The 20,161-nt window shown below is 37.4% G+C and overlaps 1 protein-coding gene across 4 annotated transcripts; it reads right to left on the bottom strand.

Annotated features, from left to right (window-relative positions):
* Positions 1 to 22: 22 nt before the first annotated feature.
* On the bottom strand, positions 23 to 19,824 carry asph (aspartate beta-hydroxylase). 4 transcript variants are annotated; one of them, XM_056240951.1, is made up of 10 exons: positions 19,665 to 19,824; positions 12,245 to 12,400; positions 12,089 to 12,133; positions 11,509 to 11,577; positions 5,419 to 5,490; positions 4,674 to 4,742; positions 3,361 to 4,236; positions 3,081 to 3,125; positions 2,890 to 2,931; positions 23 to 2,167 (listed from the first exon to the last, which is right to left on the bottom strand). In XM_056240951.1, the coding sequence occupies exons 1-10, from the start codon at positions 19,699 to 19,701 to the stop codon at positions 2,160 to 2,162; spliced, it is 1,419 nt and encodes a 472-aa protein (XP_056096926.1). In that variant the 5' UTR covers positions 19,702 to 19,824; the 3' UTR covers positions 23 to 2,159. The 4 variants fall into 4 exon arrangements, with proteins under 4 accessions (XP_056096926.1, XP_056096925.1, XP_056096927.1 ...); XM_056240950.1 differs by lacking the exon at positions 19,665 to 19,824 and adding an exon at positions 13,287 to 13,431; XM_056240952.1 differs by lacking the exons at positions 2,890 to 2,931; positions 19,665 to 19,824 and adding an exon at positions 13,287 to 13,431.
* Between the last annotated feature and the right edge of the window lie 337 nt (positions 19,825 to 20,161).

The following is a 20,161-nucleotide window of genomic DNA, read 5'->3' as shown; positions in this document are numbered from 1 at the left end:
AAACAAAAAAAGAATACTATGCGACTTTGTTGTCCCAACCTTTATTGCAGCACTCAAACAAAACATTTACAGTTGTTTACAGATTTATGTCACCCAAAACTCCATATAATTTCAATGCCTCAATAACTTAAAATGAGTTAGCCTATACAGCAGGATTTCATGTAAACCTCTGAATAGAAAGCCTTGAGTAAACATCTGTTTGTATGTGGATTTCAATAAAAGAATTACCCCCTATACACATGGTATTATTGCTGGTTGTGAGGGGTCTGTCCCTTAGAGCACGACCCATACTAAAGCTGCTATACCCAACCTTTCACATATGGCTTTGAGAAGTTAACACTTTTGTAGAATTAATTCAATTTGACTATAAAGTGTCAAATTCTAAATAAAAGAATTCCTTAAAAATCCTAAACAAGAAATTAATACCACTTTAAAAATTCACATTGACTTCAAAAGTGTTAGGGGTCGAAAACACCCTCTAGTTTTGTAGAAAGAAGAAAACCCTAAAAACTACATTGCAGCCAGTATATGTTATGAAACCATTGAAGAGATTTGCAGAATTTCCTAAAGTCTAGCACAAAAACAACATCTATTCTGGCAGGCCCCATAAAACCACAGTGTAACACACAACATTACAATGAAAAAAAATGAAAAAAAAATAAAAGAATCCACAGTGAAACACTTCAGGAGCCAGAATTGGGTTTCCTTTAAAAGATCAAACCTGTTTTCAGTTTCTTAACAGTTTACTCTGCATCGAGGGTGAAAGCTACATTATTGTGATAAAAACCATGACAACATTAATAGCAAATACAAACAATTTTTGTCTTTCTGCGATATTAATGTGACAAAATACCATAGTCATCTTCCTTTCTGAATGTAGTACAACAAAACTGTATTGTTTCTATATTGTATTCTTACAGATGTGCCTGCAACAGTTGAAAGGGCCAGAATAAATGCACTGAGAATTCAATCCATAGGCAGTGCATTACATTTGACAAGTTAATTAGCACATACTGACTTGTGATGTCCCACAAAAAGCACTAGGAAAAATCTTTACCCTGCTACAAAAATAAAACATTTTGTAAAGTAGGGTGCTCCATATTTATGTGGGCATCCTTCACCAGTTATTACACAAGATGACAATCCCATTAAACAACACGGTTTCTCATACGCACACTGCACAGCAGCTGGAGTGTTTGCCTGAAATAGAGCTTGTCAAATCATGAGCCTATGAAACAAGACTTACTGAAAAAGGCATGACTATAAATAAAGTTTGATGGGGAGCAGAGATATGCTTCTGAATTAAAAAATGTGAAATCTAAATATGAAGAAATGCAAAAACAAGTTCTCCACTCTCTGAGCTCTTAGCAAAACAGTTACAGTATTGAGGAAAATACCAACAGAGGTACTTAAATGTTGACCATACACTGAAAAACACATAGGAAAACACCATGAATACATACTAGTGAGAAAAATGGCTCAAATGATTGCTTCGCATAAAGTTAAACAAGATTTTTTAAATTGACACAAACATGCACATGCACGCCCATTCATACAAAGTTCACATAGCAATTATCTTGGTTAACCTGCCAGCATAAACTTGTCCTTGATATGCAACATTGGAAATGTAGACTCAATACATATTGGTAGTACAAAACCTAAGGGTAAAAAGAGCAAAAGATCAGTGCAGCTTTGCATAGTACCTTCACATTAAAGCAATTAGATTTAACGAAGAGAGACACTGATGAATGTGAAGATCTCTGAGCTACAAAGCAACATGGTGGTGTTTGTACATACATAGGAAACCAAACTATCATCCTTGATCATTAAGAAATGGCTACTTCACATCTATGTTAGAGGATGGGGAAAAAGCTTTGTCAGTAATTACAAAATAGGGATTAGAAAAGGGAAGGGGGGGGGGGGGGGGTCAAACCACCAAACAAATGTTGACAAAACATTCAAATAAATGTGTACTTGTACACTGCATTATCAATTAACAGAAAGGCTTGTATTAAAAAAGAAAAAGTCCAGGAAAATGAAAGGGTAATATAGTAGCATTCTCTTTTTTTTACTCCATGGTGGGAATCGGCAGCTGCACACTTCCAGTGGAATGCCATGTGGTGCTGGTCCTCTCCGCATCTTACACACTTCCTAATGTTTTATGTTTCTGTAAAACATGAAATGATTGACATTTAAATACACTTAACCAGCTGATGTTTTTAGTTGAAGCAGACACTGTATTAGGCAGAGACAGTCCATTTTGTACATATGTGAACTAGAAAAAACACCTTTTTGATAAAACAGATTATGAACAAATTACATAGAATTGTTAAACACATACATGGCAAAGACTGTCTTTATGAGTGAGTCAGTCAGTAGAGAAGACTTTTACATTGAAAAGACTCAAACTTAGCAACTGACAGATGACTATCGGCACGGGAAAACCACTTAACTGTTAGAAGGACAAAATATCGCCGCGGACATTCAAAAGGATTTTTTTATTATGAATATAGGACTGACCTGAAGGAAAATGCTATGTCTACTGTAAATACAGGTACACTCGCTTACTCGATCTCTCACAATACTCTACTATACAATGAACAATATCAATGAGATCAAATGTGTTTGCCAAGTTGCCAAGAGTGGTTGCTAGGGGTGTTGTGTAACGATACATAGAACCGTTGGGTGAAGCGGTCATAGCCGTGTTTTATCGTGAATAAAACACAGCTACTGACCAATCAGAATCAAGGATCGGAACTAACCGTTTATATATATATATATATATATAAAGAGGGGAGAATTAAAATGCCAGAGTTAAAGAAATTGTCCTTAATCATATAACATTTTCACCCATTTTGAAAAGGAATATAAATGACAAAATGGTATTACCTGTGGGCTCTTCTTCAAGTTCTTCTGTTTGGTTAATATCTTCTGTTAATTAAGAAGCAAGGAAATATAATTGTGTGTTAGACATTAAGCATAGAATGTATGATTCTACAAATTTCTGTACAGATTTTCCACATTAGAAAGTCTTCCAATTCTTTATATGTTTTGCACAAACATAAAAGGAAATTATCAACCTGCAAAGTCTTCCTCAGCCTGCTCTTCCTCAGAAGCTGCATCCTCTGTAACAAGACAGGCACATTTCACAACAAAGTAAACAAAGAACTGCTCATCTGTTCAGTGTAAAATCTATAAATTTGTCTACTTCCTCTTGTCTCCGATTGTGCAGTATCTGATGTTAACAGATGTTTACATCCACATGAATGTACTATTTTAATATACAAGACATTTTGTGTATTATTCCTTGTTGCTGCATAATCACCACCTGAGTGAACACGCAAAAGCAAGAAAACGTACCCTCTTCTTCCATATTCTCTTCATCAAGCTTGGTTTCCTCCATTATGGAGTCTTCTACTTCCTCATCTTCCTGACCTGCCTCATCTGTTTCCTCTATAAGTTCCTCTTCTGTTACAGTCTCTTCTACAGACTCCTCAACTGTCTCTTCAGGTGTTTCTACTTCTTCCACTTGCTCTTCTATTTCAGGTTCCTCCACTTGTTCAGGTTCTTCCACAGCTTCTTCTACTGGTTCAAGCTCCTCCACAGCTTCTTCTACTGGTTCAAGGTCCTCCACAGCTTCTTCTACTGGTTCAAGGTCCTCCACAGCTTCTTCTACTGGCTCAAGCTCCTCCACAGCTTCTTCTACTGGCTCAAGCTCCTCCACAGCTTCTTCTACTGGCTCAAGCTCCTCAACAGCTTCTTCTACTGGCTCAAGCTCGTCCGCAGATTCTACCGGTACAAGCTCCTCAACAGGTTCTTCTACTGGTGCATTCTCTTCTACTACTTCTATTACCTCTTCCACTGGTGCATCACCTTCCTCCAACACTTCCTCAATTGCTTCTTCCACCGGTGCAACCTCTTCAACTACCTCCTCCTCTGGTGTATCTTCATCTACTATTTCTATTTTCTCTTCAACTGATGAATCTTCTTCCACTGGAGCAGCTTCCTCAACTGGTATGACCTCTTCCTCTGTTGCAAGCTCTTCCATTGCCTCCTCAAAAGCCTCTTCCTCAACTGGAACAGTGTCTGTATCCTCTGGCACTTCCTCCACAACTTCAGGTTCTTCCTCGGGAACTTCTTGCTCTTCTTCAACCTCTGGTTCCTCCTCAGCTACTTCCTCTTCTGCAGCAATAGGCTCTTCCTCAGCAACTGGCTCCTCCTCCACAGTTTCTGGTTCTGCAAGGGAAAAATAAGGTAACACTTTATTTTGCACTGTCCGTGTTACACATGTAGTTACTGTAGTAATAACTATAAATTATACATAATTACATGCAACTAACTCTAAACCAAACCCTAATCCTATCCCTATAGTAACCGTACATGTATTTCATTATTCTTACTCAGTACTAAATGTATAAATACACTGTAACAGACACACCTTAAAATAAAGTTCAACTAAAAATAATTATAATAAAATCTAATATTATACTATGCTCCTATTGTGCCAATATATTTCATACATGATCCAATTCAGAGGTTAGGTAAATTTACGCAAAGATATATTTTTTTGTATATACTACATGGCATGCAAACACATAAATCACAATACTTATGAGTAAAAAAATAGCAACAATTACAGACTTTAACTTCAAAGGACATCCTAAAAGTTGTACCTGGTGGCGGCTGAGCAGCTTCTTCAACTTTAATGGCTTGGATCTCTTCCTCCACAATAGAGTCTGGAGCTAATTCGAAGGGAATAAAAAATACAGTTTAGCTCGTTTTTTAAATTTATTGTTAAAACCCTTTGTTTATCCGTCATAAAGGTGCTTGTGCAATAATGCTTGAGTAAGATTTAAACTAGATCAATCATGCATGTCTGCTATTCATAACAGGTTAATGTGATTACTCTCATATCATGTTACACAAGAGCTTTTTGTGGTATGTGGCAAGGCTAGTTTATAACTGGTGGGCATTTCAGATACAAGTGTTCATAGGTGACCATCAAAATAATTTCTATATAGTACACAAGTGGTGCATATGCATAATAGTACACAGTCCTTGTGTAGTGTTAATGTTTAATCCATACGCAAGATAAAGTTAATTCCCCTGCAGTCAAACAAGTTTTTTCTTTCATATATTACATATATATATATATATATATATATATATATATATATTCTTTTTTTAAAAGACAGAATAATTTCATTGCCAGGCAATCATTACATTTCATTTTGTAATAATGGCAGTAACTTGCATATTTTCATTTACTTTCCAAATTTGCATATCACAATGTCTATTAGGGTTATAAAACCCTACATCTTATTTTAGATATTTCTAAGATATTTCTATGATCTATGCATCAATAAATTCTCACTGCACCCATATATTGCTTAAAACTCATGTGTGATTCTACTTTACCTTCTTCCACAGGTTCAGCAGAGGCTGCCTTAACCGGTTCACTGTTCTCAATGGTGGGCTTATCTTTCAGTCCTGAGGATTTTACATGTGGATGTGCATACATGAGGCAAGTTTAAAATATAAATCACATAAAACAAGCATATGACTATAACCTATGAAGTGCATTGAATCACCTTTACATGCCATTTGGTTTACTTTTGAGATTTTAGTTTTACAGGTATAGATTTAACTTTTACAGACACAAAGGTATGTGTTTGAGATTTTAAAAACAGACAAATAGGGAAAACAGAGGAGAGGAAAAAAGGAATATTTATAGAAAAGTTTATAGATATTATTGAGGGACAGACAGGCATTCTTGTGGAGAAAAAAGGCCCATTTCAATACTGTGCAACTGTTTGTTCTTATATCAATCAACACTGAAAAGAAAACACTCAAAGCACCGAAAAATCAAATCAGGATACTCATATTTTATTGATAACACAATCATTTTCACTCTTAGTTAAGTAATGCAACTTATTTTTATTTATTATAAATGAACAAAATCAGAAAAACACCAATGTTGAAATCTCACACTAGCTAGTATTTCGTAAGAGTAAACCAAAAATCCTACCCTCAAACAAAACAAACATTAAGGGAAATAAAAGAAATTCCACCTGACAATCAGCATAGCACCTTGTTCTGATTCTGCTTCTACTAATCTCAATGTTATGATTAACATCACTGAACATAGAGACAAAAGGTCTTGCCTTTGGCCTATAAGGGTGGTCTCTGAAAACTGCTCATAACGGACTGAGATCAAGTTCAGCACGATGTTAACACAATGTACACAAAAGACAAAATGTTCTGACATTTAATGCCTTAAAGTTTCTTTTTAGCTGCAGCCTTCTTGGATTCTTTGCCTTTTGCATCTTTCTCAACCTTTTTAACGTCATAATCAACGGGTTTCTCATGGGTTTTCTTTTCAACTTCTGGCTTTTCTTTCACCTCATCCTTTTCCACCTTAGTCTTCTTTGCTTCTTCACTTTCTGCCAGTTTCTCTCTTCCCTCCTTCTCCTTTCTAATTCTTTCCATGGCCTTTTCAACATCCTCTTTCTCTATTCTCTCCCCTTCCTCTGTCAGTCGAGCCTCAGCCCTCTCCCAAGCTTTGGCTTCGGATTCCTCTCTGATGCGGTTCAAGGTCCTCTCTTTCTCCTCTTTGACTAGGATGTTCCTCACTTCTGCCAGTGCCAATTTAGCTATTTTCCTGGCTTCCACTCTTTCATGGATGATAGTGAGTTGCTGTTTCAGAGCTTCCCTTAGCTTCAAACCAACATCTTTGGCATGGGAAAGCTCTGGGGAGAAACTTTGTTTGATGACGTAATCATGGTAACTGAATTTCTAACACTACGCACACCTCAACCCAAAACGCAATTAGTTGGAAAGATGTAAATCACTTCATATCAGAACTCCCTTATTAGTATGTTAGAATATCCTCTACACTCAACCGATTTAATTAAAAGGCCTCCCAATTGTTCAACACAATATTCAAAGGCCGGCCATTTAGGCCAAAGTATTTCTGCTGTAATTGATATTCTAAATGAATTATTTCGATTGCAATAGTTTCAAGAACTGCATGTTTTTCGATAAATGGTTGTTTATGGAAAACAAAAATCATTACATTTTAATGAAGTTATATAATTGTAAAGATATATAAAACAAACCTAATTTACATAATTTAAGTCATCCAGTGGCCCCCTTGGAAGTTTGCTTCCCAGTTGAGAACCACTGCTCTACACATTACGCTAGAAGACAATGTAGTTAGGATACGTTTATGACAAGTCCACAGTTCCCTAATATTATTTGCAAATAGCCTGGAAAAATGTCATTGTTCATGCAGGCTCATAAACGTCAACTACAAGAGGTCTTATTGTTAAACACGTCTTGGTTAAACAGAAAAAATGACATATAGCTTAAAAAATTTGATGTCAGCTCAGTCATGCAAACAGAAACAAGTCGATCAAGTAAACTTAGAAAATCCCAAACCACACAAGAGACATGTCTGCTGCATGCACTCAGATCAAGTGTGCAAAATACCTCCTTTTCTCCTGGAAACATCTTTAGACTTTTCATCTAGTGCAAATGAGACAGTGCAAATTTAAGTCAGTGATGGCTACTAATTCTTGTACATTTTTGTTATACAAAACACTCGATGACTTATGTAATGGTTGGTGATGCATACTTTTAAATATTGCTGAGAGAAAAGAAAATCTTAGTAAATAGTATGCTTATGCTATTGATACAAACACCTTACAATGTGCATCACCCAAATTAAATCTGCAAGTAGTGGCTATTTGTACATTTGAGAATACCCAATCTTATTAACACAAATAAAAAGCCAAACAACAAAGGAAAAATATGGCCACAATAGCAAAATAATTAAACCGAAGGATCTGAATTGCTCATTTCCAAAAATAAACACTAAAATTGTACTTGAAATGTTTGAGGGTAGAATTACTTAAGTGGGAACTGTATCCCTCAATCTAAACCTAATTCTACACGCTTAATTCTCTTAGAATACACTTCAGGACACACAAACAGCCATTTTGTAAATAAATCCTGATATGTATGCAGTAATTGTACTTTTTGCACAAGTACTATTTAAGTTATTGACACTCATAGCCCTCTCAATTCCCACCTAGTAATACAGAAGCCGTACATAAACATTATTACTTATCAGGCACACTATTTCAGGAGCTTTAGATTGGCAGGTAGGAACTGATTGTTGACGGTTACAGTACTCTGGGGTTCAGGTGACGTCTCCTATACAAGGACTCTGAACTAGTTCTTGTCTAGAGCAACTGATGAAATTAATGTGCAATCTCTTTGTTAGATGAGTAATAAGTCTGTATAGACCAGTGGTTCCCAAACTAGGGTGCCTCTGAGTTTTAAAAGGCGGGCGTGGCAAGGCTAAGGGATAGTGTATAGTCAGAAAATTGTTATGCGAAAGAAATCTCTTCAGGTTGAAGAAATCATTTGCTTATTATGAAACTACTTGCCATACAAGTAAATAATTGAACAAAACATTAATTTGACATTTTACTATCTCAAGATGACTCACAGTACCCGCTTGAGCCGTCTGTTATTAGTTGTAGCAGTTGTTATCATGGAATAACAGCTATATGGCATGATTAAAGAGTCAGAATTGAGTATTGCAGGGAGCCATGTAAAAATATAAATGAATGATGCATGGTTCTGCACCAAGCATGGACAAGTTTGTGAATTGACTGCTAGTTCAAGGTAAACAAAGCAGACAATGAATATATTTCAAACAAAGACTGTAAAAAAAGATGGCCGACGCCCCTTCGCTCTCTTCCATTGGTGAGAAGTGAAACCGCCAGTGTCCCAATATGTCGCTGACATCTTGGGACTTGAGTCTGCACAGTAGTGATCTCGGGACCAGACCTGCGCAGTAGTGAGCAGGAAGTAAAGCCGCGAAATCAACGCCCCGCCCTAACTCGCAGAACGCACTCTCCCTGCACTTTTTTTTAAGTGGCCTATGTCTGCTCCGTTCTGCTCCAAATTTGATGTCTGTTGATTGCAGTACGACAAGAGGCTTGTTAAAAAAAAGTAAATACAATCTCCTCAGTCCTCTGAAGATCCAGAAAAAAAAAAAGTATGTTGGTGCTTCAGTGACTTCTTCGCTCAGAGAACATGTCAATCACAGCTGTCAATCATGATGTAACACCACCGTTTTTATAGCATCACGTAACTAACTAAAAACAAACTTATTTTAAAAACAGACACTTACATCACACTTACATCAGCTTGATAAAAACGACAGAAACCACATTTGGAAAAAAGATATTTGAAGTGCAATTTAATTGTTTAGTTGGTCTCACGTTCCGTTGAACAACACAGGGATGCGGGGTTTATGACCTATACCACAGGGACCAGTCACCAGGGGGTGATCTAGATGCTTTGGCTTTACTTTCAGGGTTTGTGCGGCACGCTTGATTTCAAACATCAACTACCAAAACAACGCATCTACTCCAGACGCGATCGTCACAACGTGACAAAATCAATTAGAAGTTAGAACCCATTATAATCAGTGATGCCATCTACACTGGTTGCGGCACGATGTGACAAATTCCCGACTATAAACTGATGCTCCGCTCCATTTCTGATGTACTCCAAGCACTTGTGCAACTTCAGACACAAAGGACAACTGGATTTGTAACGTTCGATTTGTGGTGTAGACCAGTGTAGACACCCTCAAGACAAGAAAGTATGACAAGGCATATCTCGTCCTGGATACACCAATACAAGGACGGGTAATGAAGAGAGACCAAGTGTGTTGCGTGCCTCAATGTTCGCTTCTGACAGTATGAAGCCGAACAAGTTAAGACGCCACTTGTAGACTTCACATCATGAACAAAGAGAAGCCCGTTGAAGTTGAGAAGTCTGAGAGTGTCTTTATGTAGGTGCATCTAGGTGTACAGCATGTAGGTGGGGCTTGAAAATATTTTCTACAAAAGGGGGGCCCGGCAGAAAAAGTTTGGGAAACACTGGTATAGGCAATAGTACAAGTTTCTTGTCTGAATTTAATTGAGGTAATACTGCAAGAGGGGTGGTATATATATATATATATATACATATACATACTTTATATCCAAGCCTATCAATATTCTCTACAGCTTTGATAAAGGAGTGAGAAGGCAACTCGCATAAGAATAAAGAAAAAACAACGTAACAACTTGACAATGTTATGTAAAATTGCCTATTTTGTAGTACCAAAAAGGTTAAAGGAAATACAAAACAAAATGATGAGTTGCTGGGGATGCAAATCATCCCAAAATGCAATTGTGTAATTTAAAACGGCTCAAAATAAAACATTCACTGCCAAAAAAGAAAAATGATAATCAGATTATAAAACAAGAATGTCAAATGTACAGTATTAAATTGCAAGACTCAAATAGAAATACATACTATTGTTCATGATATAAGGGAACTGAGGCATGCAGCAAAGGTGATATGTTCATCTTTCAGCAATAAGGTCATATGCAAAAGGTAAGTAGTATATTAGTAGTTAAAAATAGAAGTTGCAAAAGAGCTGCAACAAAGCATAAACTACACAAGTTCAATATTTACAAAGGTGTAAATGTTCATAATGACATCATCTTCTCAAGAGATCACAGGTTCCAAAGTGACTGTTGGCAATCTTCCCAACAAAATGCTTCTTCAAGTGTTAGGAACAGAATCAAGTCGTCAAGGAAGTAAGTCCTCATCTAATAAAGTGCTTCTGTCACAATTGCGGTAGAAAACACAACTATTGGTTTTGAAGGCCTAAAATAACGCATGTCTTTTGGCCCTGAACCCCTTCAGTCTGTGACGCGCCAGCAACATCTTCCGCTGCTGCCTCAGTTTCTTCATCCTCTAGCGTTTCAAAAGGACTCATAACGTCATAAAGGAAGGTGAAGAAACCTTGAAACCAATCAGTGCCCTCTTCTGCTAAAATATCGAGGACTTCCTCAAGTGAGTCTGAGTTTTCTTTGCTGCCATCTTTGGTCAGCCCTACACAAATGGGAAAATAAGGAAAAAAGAGAAAGAGAGGGAAAGAAAGAACAGTGGGAGAGCAAGAAAACAGAGAGAGGGTGGAGGTGGTTTGGTTTGCAAGGTTTAGTAGATAAGGATTCAGTGCTATAAAAAAGTGGGTAAAGATGCTATTAAAAGCATATGAGGTAAAGGAGAAAAGGAACATGCATGCATGGGAAGTACCAATGAGGCGGTTTTTAATGAATTTAGGGCTCAGTTACTTGTGAAATCAGTTAAACTACCTACAAAATGAGAAAATAATTCTTCATTTTCTCTCCTTATGATATTATGTAGCCGTTAAAACATAATATTGGCAAGCTGGTCTAATTCTCAAACTCATGCAATAAGGCAATAACCTCATCATCATGTGGTTTGGAAAAAAAAAACATCATTACAAAAGCATGGAAAAGTAACATGCACGTGAATTAGCCCCATTTAATTTGTCATTGCACAAAAGTGAACCAAAGTCAGTCATGCAAAACAATCTGGTAATAATGTCATTGAAATCAGTGCACTTGCCTAGTAGTACTTTAGCGTCTTCCACATCAAAGTCCCCATCACCATCAGCATCATAGGACACAAGTTTACCTAGTAAAGTAAAGTGAACCTGATTTAATAATTTGACATGCATTGCGAGTAATCCACTGTGCCATATATATATAGAACATATCTCTTTTGGATACTTTAAACTAAGAAATGTCCTTAATGTTAAAATCTCTCTCTCTCTATCTCTCTCTCTCTCTCTCTCTCTCAAAGAGATATGTTCTCTCTCTCTCTCAAAGAGATATGTTCTACACAAATGATTGTGTAGAAATGGAAACTGCTTTATTACAACTTTCCTTGGGAAGTCATCCCATTTACATTAGCATTTATTATATCATACATTCAAATAGTTAAAACATACATATTGTTCAAAAGTTAACAATATTGCATGTTTATAGACATACATGTATTGTATATATTATATGTATTAAAGTATGAAAAATGACACTAAAAATTAAATCACCCTTTCACTCCCCTACGTTGAAATTGAAAATGATAGGTTATGTCAAAGAAATTAGGTTTATGGTGGTGATTATCACTGGTTCAGATGTCATACCTTGTAATACCTCTGAAAGATTATAGCGAAAGTCCTTTGCTTTGGCTGCATGCAAATTAAGGCCAGATACAAAAAACATTAATGTAATAAGAGTATTTTTAATACTACAATCAAGATATACACAAAGTCTGAAAAAAAGAGAAACCAAAGACTCACCAATTACACCTTGATAGTCAACAAGGTCAAAATACACCACAGCTACAGAGGTCCAGACACCTAGAAGGGCTAAAACCATGAACCAGGTGAAGAACGAGGTTCCTCCGCCAACCTCTGCCTTCTTCCCATTCTTATGCGCCAGCTGCGGCTTGGCCTCTGAATGACAAAAAAAAAGGTAGATTATACACAATGGCAAGATGAAATAAATAAAAAGAAAAGTACCAACTGATACATTAAACAAATTCAATGCAGCACAGCAAAACACTCTACACGTATGAATGAAGACTACATGCTCAGAATTGAACCATGCCTTTAAATGCAAGATTAGTCCTTTAGTGTTACTGCACGGATAAGTATTTTCACTCAAGGCCACTAGTTGATACAATATGCATGTAACATTTGTTTTGAAGCTGAAAATCTATTGTAGACCAATCAATTATTTCTATATTTAAATGCATGTATAAGATTCAAGGGATATTCGATTCAGGTAAAAGATTCCCTAAAAGATGTTTAAATATTCCATTTGAAATCTATAGTAATCTCAAGGTGACAAAAGTCTAAAAGAGTGCAGTTATTCTGAGGTCTGTTGACACTCCTCATGGAACCGTGGTATAAATACATCTGCATTCAGAGCTCTAGTGGGAAGAATGAACAGGTGTTTTGTCCGCTATGTTCTGCTAGGTCAAACCACACGTGTGTTCATGCACACTACAAACATTAGTAACAGACATACACAACACTAAAGTGTTACAACAAAGAAATTCTCTTTTTACATGTTGTACAGGTATCATATGTATACGAACTTCACAAGAAAATTTGATAACAAAAGACATTTGAAAGCACTCCTGCAATCTCTAATAAAAAAATAAAAAATAAAAATTGTACTGCTGCTCATATACACAAAATACAAATTTAACTAAAAATTTTATATTATGATTAAATTATTTTTCAAATATTAAGGCTTCCTCTCACACCCCTGCGATTCATTAAATGTCATCTCTTGTCATAAAAGCTTATTCCAAAACCATACAAATACTAATACCGGTTTCTTCGTTCACCACCTTGACCTCTGCATTCGGCTCCCCCATCCCTCCAGGCAAAGTGGAGAAGAGAGCGTCCTCACCCAAATCCTACCCCGAACCCCTGTACAACAGCAGGTCTTCTGCCTTTTTGTTCCTGGTGAATTGAGCCGGAACTTAATATGGAACTCGACCAGCAAATGGATTATTTTTAGAACAGTCCGCTTGAAAGCCAGAAAATCTCAAGCACTCATCGGAAAGGGTAGAGGCAAATCCCACTCCATCCTGCTGTTCTTCTTAGTCACATATGAAAGCTGAAACGGCTGATTGGTCACCCAAATTACTATACTTAACAAAAGAGCAGTGCAGAATGGAGGATACAATGCTTGGTCGTCACATACATGCGTTTTAACGACATGCAAATCAAACTTTGGCTTTAGCCTCCAGGCAGAGGAGCATGTAAATCTGAGACCTGACTATTTATTTTCCATACAAGGACCGGTCTCTCGAGTTTCTTGATGAAGAAATAAACATGTTAGTGGTGGCTTCTGCTGGGATTTGTCAAAAACAAACCAGCCAATTTGCTTAAATAATCCTGTATCTGTTAGCACAATTTCTCTAAAAAAATTGTCTCAAAAGAGCAATAAGCTTTCAGATACACTACTGTTAAAAAGGTAGCAGCAAGGTTGTATTTATTTGAAGGTGCTCTAAGGCTAAGCGATGTCACGTAGCCTAGAAATCTAGACGCACCCTAGCGGCGGCAAAAAATATTTGCAGCCAGTGTGGTCTAGCGAGCTGGAAAAAACAAACTCTGGTCAGGCCAATCACATCGTGTATAGAGTTGGTGGGCGGGCTTAACATAATGACAGCAGAGTTGTGACGGTTCCGCGTGATTTCCCTGCTACTTGAAAACAAAGAAGATGCTGCTGGCGAACAGCGGTCTTTCGAATCGGCTTTGGCCGCGACTCTGGAGGACTTGGAGTTAAGAGAACGTCACTTAAGTCATTCTTAAAAAAGGAAGATGTGTTCGGAGTTTTGACGACCGTTTTGAGTTTAATATATCAACTAGCTCCGCTGGTGGGGAAACGCATGGGACTCCCTCATCCACAGCCGTTCGTTGCTCTGGTTGGTTGAAGCGCTATCCTATTCCTAATCCCTTCAGAGGGATTTTGAAAGACAACTGTTTATCCCACCCCTGGGATTGAGGCATGCCAATTGTGAGTTCCCAGACCTAATATATTGATGTAGGTCTGGCCAGAGCCGTTAAATATGAGAGTTGCGACACTCTTTGATCTCGCCGCCACGTGGTTTGTGTAGCTCTCAATAGTTCCAAACAGAGCCGCGCTCACAACCAGTTTGAATTATTTTAAGCGGGACAGACAGCAGCAGCTATATTTGCAGCAATTATCGGTAAATATTGACGCATAATGTACATTGATTATTAGGTTGACGCTTGCTTTAAATACATATAATAGCATTTTTTTTCTGGGGAGGGACAGAAACACAGCATTAATAAGTTTTTGTGTTTAATTTTGGAGGGAAATGGACTGATCCCATAACGTAGAATGCATTAACAGCAACGACTATATTTGCAGCAACGTTCGGTAAAATTTTAACTTCATAAAATGAAACTGGAGAGATAGTTAATGAGTGAATTAACTATGTTCCTAAATAGGCTACGATCCATAACATGTATGTTTTTAACATACGATCCATAACTGTTAACGGGATTCATTTCAGTATGGCTAATGTACCCCTTCATCCTTCCCTAATCATAGACTAAGTTAAACCATTCATCAGAAAACACACATAAATACATACGATGTACTGTGTACAGTATACATGTATATATATTTAAATCACACATAACTAACCCTAACACATAATATATTAATTGTGTATGTATATATATATATATATATATATATATATATATATATATATATATATATGAATGCATGTGTATTTATGTATATGTATTACACAAACACATTTTTGACATATGCATATATACACACATAACCCTAACCCATTTAAATAAATGAATTGTGTGTGTAATGTATATATAATATTATATATTACATACATCAGGTTACCGTAAGTTAGCTAACGTTAGTGAAGTGCTGGTCACGTAAGCTATAGCTGCAATTAACCTATTATCTTCCAATAAACATTAGTTATATTTTATGTAGCCAGTTTTAGTTACTTTTGCCCAGTGGCCTCTGTCCTTCATGGCCTCCTAATCATCCCCATATATATATACCAATTGGCTTCATCACTCTGTCTCCTCTCCACCAGTAAGCTGGTGTGTGGTGGGCGTTCTGGCGCAATATGGCTGCCGTCGCATCCTCCAGGTGGATGCTGCACATTGGTGGTGGTTGAGGAGATTCCCCCCTTCTATGTGAAGCGCTTTGAGTGTCCAGAAAAGCGCTATATTAATGTGATGAATTATTATTAATTACTGACTAGATTCACGAGAGGTCGGCTAATGTGTGTAAAAGTTTAAAAAATACAGTAATTTCATTAATTTACCAGCGAGTGTACTTCGGAAACACTGAAAATGAATGGGGTTCAATGCTGGAACTATCAGTGTTTGGAACTATTGGCCGCTCCACGACACGCGTTACTTCCGCATTCCAAAGTTCCTATGGCGGTCTATGGGAGTGTCGCAACTCTTGTTTTTCAACGGCTCTGGGTCTTGGCTTGCCAGGCTAGATGTCACGTGTTTTTTAGGCCAAAACATTTGTTGTCACATACAGCAAACATCTCATCACTATCCGCTAGCTGCCTGTCCCCTGAACACACTGTAAAAAAAATGCGGTCTCTGTAGACAGCCCAGGCTCCACAAACGGCAACAAAAACAAACGGGGGCAACCCGCTCCACGAAACAAAACAAACTGTTCCAGCCAATAACCGACTAGAAGGATTTGGGGGTGGGGTTTGGGGGGTTAGTGCGCGTACACATGAAGGGGGGTGTGGAGGAGAGAGAAGCATGAAGAGGGAAGTTAGAATTATAACTCTTTAAGTTTGATATGGCCGACACACTACCAAAGAGACGACGTTCCGATGAACAGATTGCAAAAATGCAAAGAAGAGGGAAAAGTAGAAGGAACGCGCGAAGTTCCGAATTTACATTGGAAAGCCTTTGCTTTGAAAGGTGGCAAGAACTCCGCCGGCAGAAGGGCTGCCTTCCAATCCGACATTCAGGTAGCTCTGTTTTTGCTGGACATGTGGGTAAATCCAGTTTGGTTTTTCTAAATGGACTTTCATGTTCGCCTAACAAACACAAGGATATAATTAGCTAGAACAATGCAGTCAGCGCTAACTTTGGTGAATACAACATATTGGTTTCTAGCAGCTAGCTATCGATCTATTGTAAATGATCAAGCAAACTCACAATAGGGTGACAGTTTGTGTGAATGATTGTTTTCACCCACTGTTTGTCATGAATTTGAATGTTCATTCATAGCCTATTATGACAACTTTGACTAAATTTGTTTACTACGGAGGCGGAGCCGTTGTTCATGCTGACTGGGAAACGCGAATCTAACGTTATCTTGCTATTATTGCGTCCTTGTGGTAGCTAAAGTTATAACCTCAGGTGGCGAAACGTTTTATCGTGTTTTTCTGGTAATGTTTCTCTTTTTGTGCATTATATGAAAGCATTTATCTAACTTGGCAACATTACACGTCACCCAACATCGCTTAGAGCACCTTTAAACAAAAATAGTTAAAATATTTTTTTCCATGTTAATAAACATAAATAGGATGATCCAATTAAAAATTAATTTATTCCTTTTACTTCAGTCTTCAGTGTCACGTGATCCTTCAGAAATCCTTCTAATATGCTGATTTGCTGCTCAAGAAACATTTATTATTATTATATTTTTGTGTAAACAGATCATTTTCTTAGGATTCTTTGCGGAAGAGAAAGTGCCAAAAGAAAATCTTAAATTACCCCAAACATTTTGAACAGCAGTGTACTTTTCATGTGCAAAGCAAATCAAAACCCCAAAGCTTGGACTTTTAAGTAAAAACTGCATTAAGAGCATTTGAATCTTTCAGATATAGATCAAAGTTGCATGCAATGTTTGGAAATAACAGGACACGCCCCTAAAGACACACATGCTCGGTTCAACTCGTCACTAAATCTACAGGTAGTCAAACGGCTGCCATTGTGACCTAATTAACATCTTCCCCTTCCACATTTAAACCTGCTATGTATAACAGTGCTTCAACTTTTTTTTTTTTTACTCATGCACTGTTTTTGCCATATCGGTACAAAATGTTCATTGTCCAGCTTACATAAGACTGTAGTGGAATGTGTGCCTTGAAATACCCTCTTCTTCATTCGTACCTACACACCCTACAGCTTAAAGCAAGCAGTATGTGTCTGGTCACAGGAACAAACCCTGGACATTAACCCCTTATGTGATCTTATCAGCACCATACACCCCCGATTGGAATCTAGAATGACCAGCAAACCTCCCCTTTAGAATAATAGATCATACACTGGTTTGAAAGTCCAGTGGGTTGTCCTGATGTCACAACAGTTAGATATGTCAGATTATTCAAGACATTAAATTATAGGAATATTTGGTATGGCATTATAAAATGTTAAATATTATTGTCATTCATAAGAATATCAGGACTGAAGGGTGTTACTTGTTAACTTACACACAAGTGTATTATCAAACTTCGCATGAACCAGAAAATTGAACATTGTGAGATAAACACTGCATTTAACAAAAGCAAATAAAACATTTACTGCACAAACCATGTATGACGGAAATGTATTAGATGCAATGCCCTTGAAAAACAACATGCAAGGTTATTTGAACAGAAAAAAATTAAGTGCAAGCACATCGTGGCGGACTGTCATTTCTTTACCATTTAATTGGAAGTCTGCAAGTTATTCTGTGCTGCTGAAAAGATCCCTGAAAGGAATGATTTTGACATTTGATAAAAGAGGGCATTGCACCACTTTATGAACAGCTAAGGTCACTTTGATGCATTTGCTTTGCAATCTAACTTTGTTATAAATGCAGCATATAAAATGGGTGCAGGCCAGCTCTAGACTAGATAAATATCATTACAGGAAAAGCTTTCCATAATGGATAAAAACCCCAATATATTTGACAGATTTCATATAAGAATAGGCATTCTTATGGCACATAGGCAATTGAGGTTCTAGTGGCACCTCAATGACACCAACATTTTAAATTAAAATACTGTAAAAAAAAAAATTTAAAAAGTGAAAAGTTTCAGGGTGGCATTTTGTATCTTTTTACATATCAAATTAATATCTACTTTATGCACTTAAGATATAGATACCATCATTATAAAACAAGTTGTAACAAGAGATGACCACGGGTATGAATTAAGCTTTTACATGAACAAAACTGCCTTTACCAAGAACAGTAGCTAATAAACAAATAGAGTGTACACATTGGCCCCAACAAACAGGACAATGCACACAACACCAAATAGCCTAATGCAAAAATATTAGCTCATAAAAATGTAATATAACTGAAAATGTGCATGACTGAGAACAATTCAGTATAACTGCATGCATTGGAGTTATATCTATTATCAAGCTTTTTTACAGTGTAAAGTCAATCTATATGGCGAAATCTATACACGGTGTCGAAATTTTTACTGTATGGGCTCATGTACCTTCAAAAGGCCAATAGTTAACAAATCTACCAATCTTACATAATAACCACGCAGTTACTAAAGTCAATAATAGTAGCTAGATAGCTAACCCAACACCCGGAGAGTGGGTCCTGCAATGTGGCAGACTTTCTTTTTAATTACAGTCTGTGGTGACATGGGACCCTAGAGGCCACGTGTAACCCCTCCCATGCTCTCCCAATATTGACACGTGAGCATTTAAGAGTTCGCACTGGGGCAACTCTCACTCCAACGATGAGCAAACATGAAAATATAGGTCATTTGCTGCTGTTGGAATTAACAAAACAGTGCAAGAAACTAGGCCTTTTGGGTCTCGTGCAAACAAGACCAAAAAGCATGCAGAAGTTCAGCAACCATTTCCTCCCATTTTCCAAGTGCACAGACACGATCGGAGTGGGATATTTAATACACGCCACTCCGACTGAAAAGTTCTTACTCGCTCCGACGATTAATTAACTATTTGCGATTACAGTGTAATACAACTAATGTTATAGCATACAGTAGTCGACACAATGCACTGTGTATTCTTTTTTTTTACCCGTTGTATCTTTTTGTTGTGTCTCTTTGTGGCTGATAAATAACTACCCTACCCAGTGCATTTAAATATTAACGTTACATAAACAAAATCAATGTTGCCGCCTGATTAACTATCAGGCCTTCGCAGAAATGCACTTATTTTCGACGGAAGAAAATGTAAACATAGATACCTTTTTTAACTGTTCCTTTTGTATTTCTCTTAGCCATTGCAAGTGGTAGTTCTTCGACGTTTCTTACTACGAATTGACCGTAATTCCAGTCTCAGTTCTGGTACTTGATGCCCTGTAAAATCAAATCCCTATGCCTTCATAGTACACTGAGGCCCAGAGCAACCCGTCCCCCTTTTGAGCGACCGAGCGTTTGACCAATGCTGTTCAGACAAAGTCGCTGTGGGCGGGGAAAATAAAAATGTCATCCAATCGCCGTACAGCGGTCGATGACTTATTCAATCGTGTGGATACCTGCGGAATAAGACCGCCCAGTTCTTTCCTGTTTTTTTTGTACCAGCACTGGAACGTGGCAAGATGGAAGGTTGCACTTATCGCGAGATCCAATCCATGTTTACATGCTGCTGTGAATGCAAAACAATTCACAACATTATTACAATTCTTATCGATGCATGTAACGGTCGAATGAATTCGTCGTGTGATGTATGACTTAGCACTTG

This window comes from Rhinichthys klamathensis, unplaced genomic scaffold (genome assembly GCF_029890125.1).
Source record: "Rhinichthys klamathensis goyatoka isolate OS25496 unplaced genomic scaffold, OSU_Roscu_1.1 h1tg000624l_1, whole genome shotgun sequence".
NCBI classification, from domain to species: Eukaryota; Metazoa; Chordata; class Actinopteri; order Cypriniformes; family Leuciscidae; genus Rhinichthys; species Rhinichthys klamathensis.
Note: the sequence above shows the minus strand (reverse complement) of the source record. Positions and strands in the feature narration are given on the sequence as shown.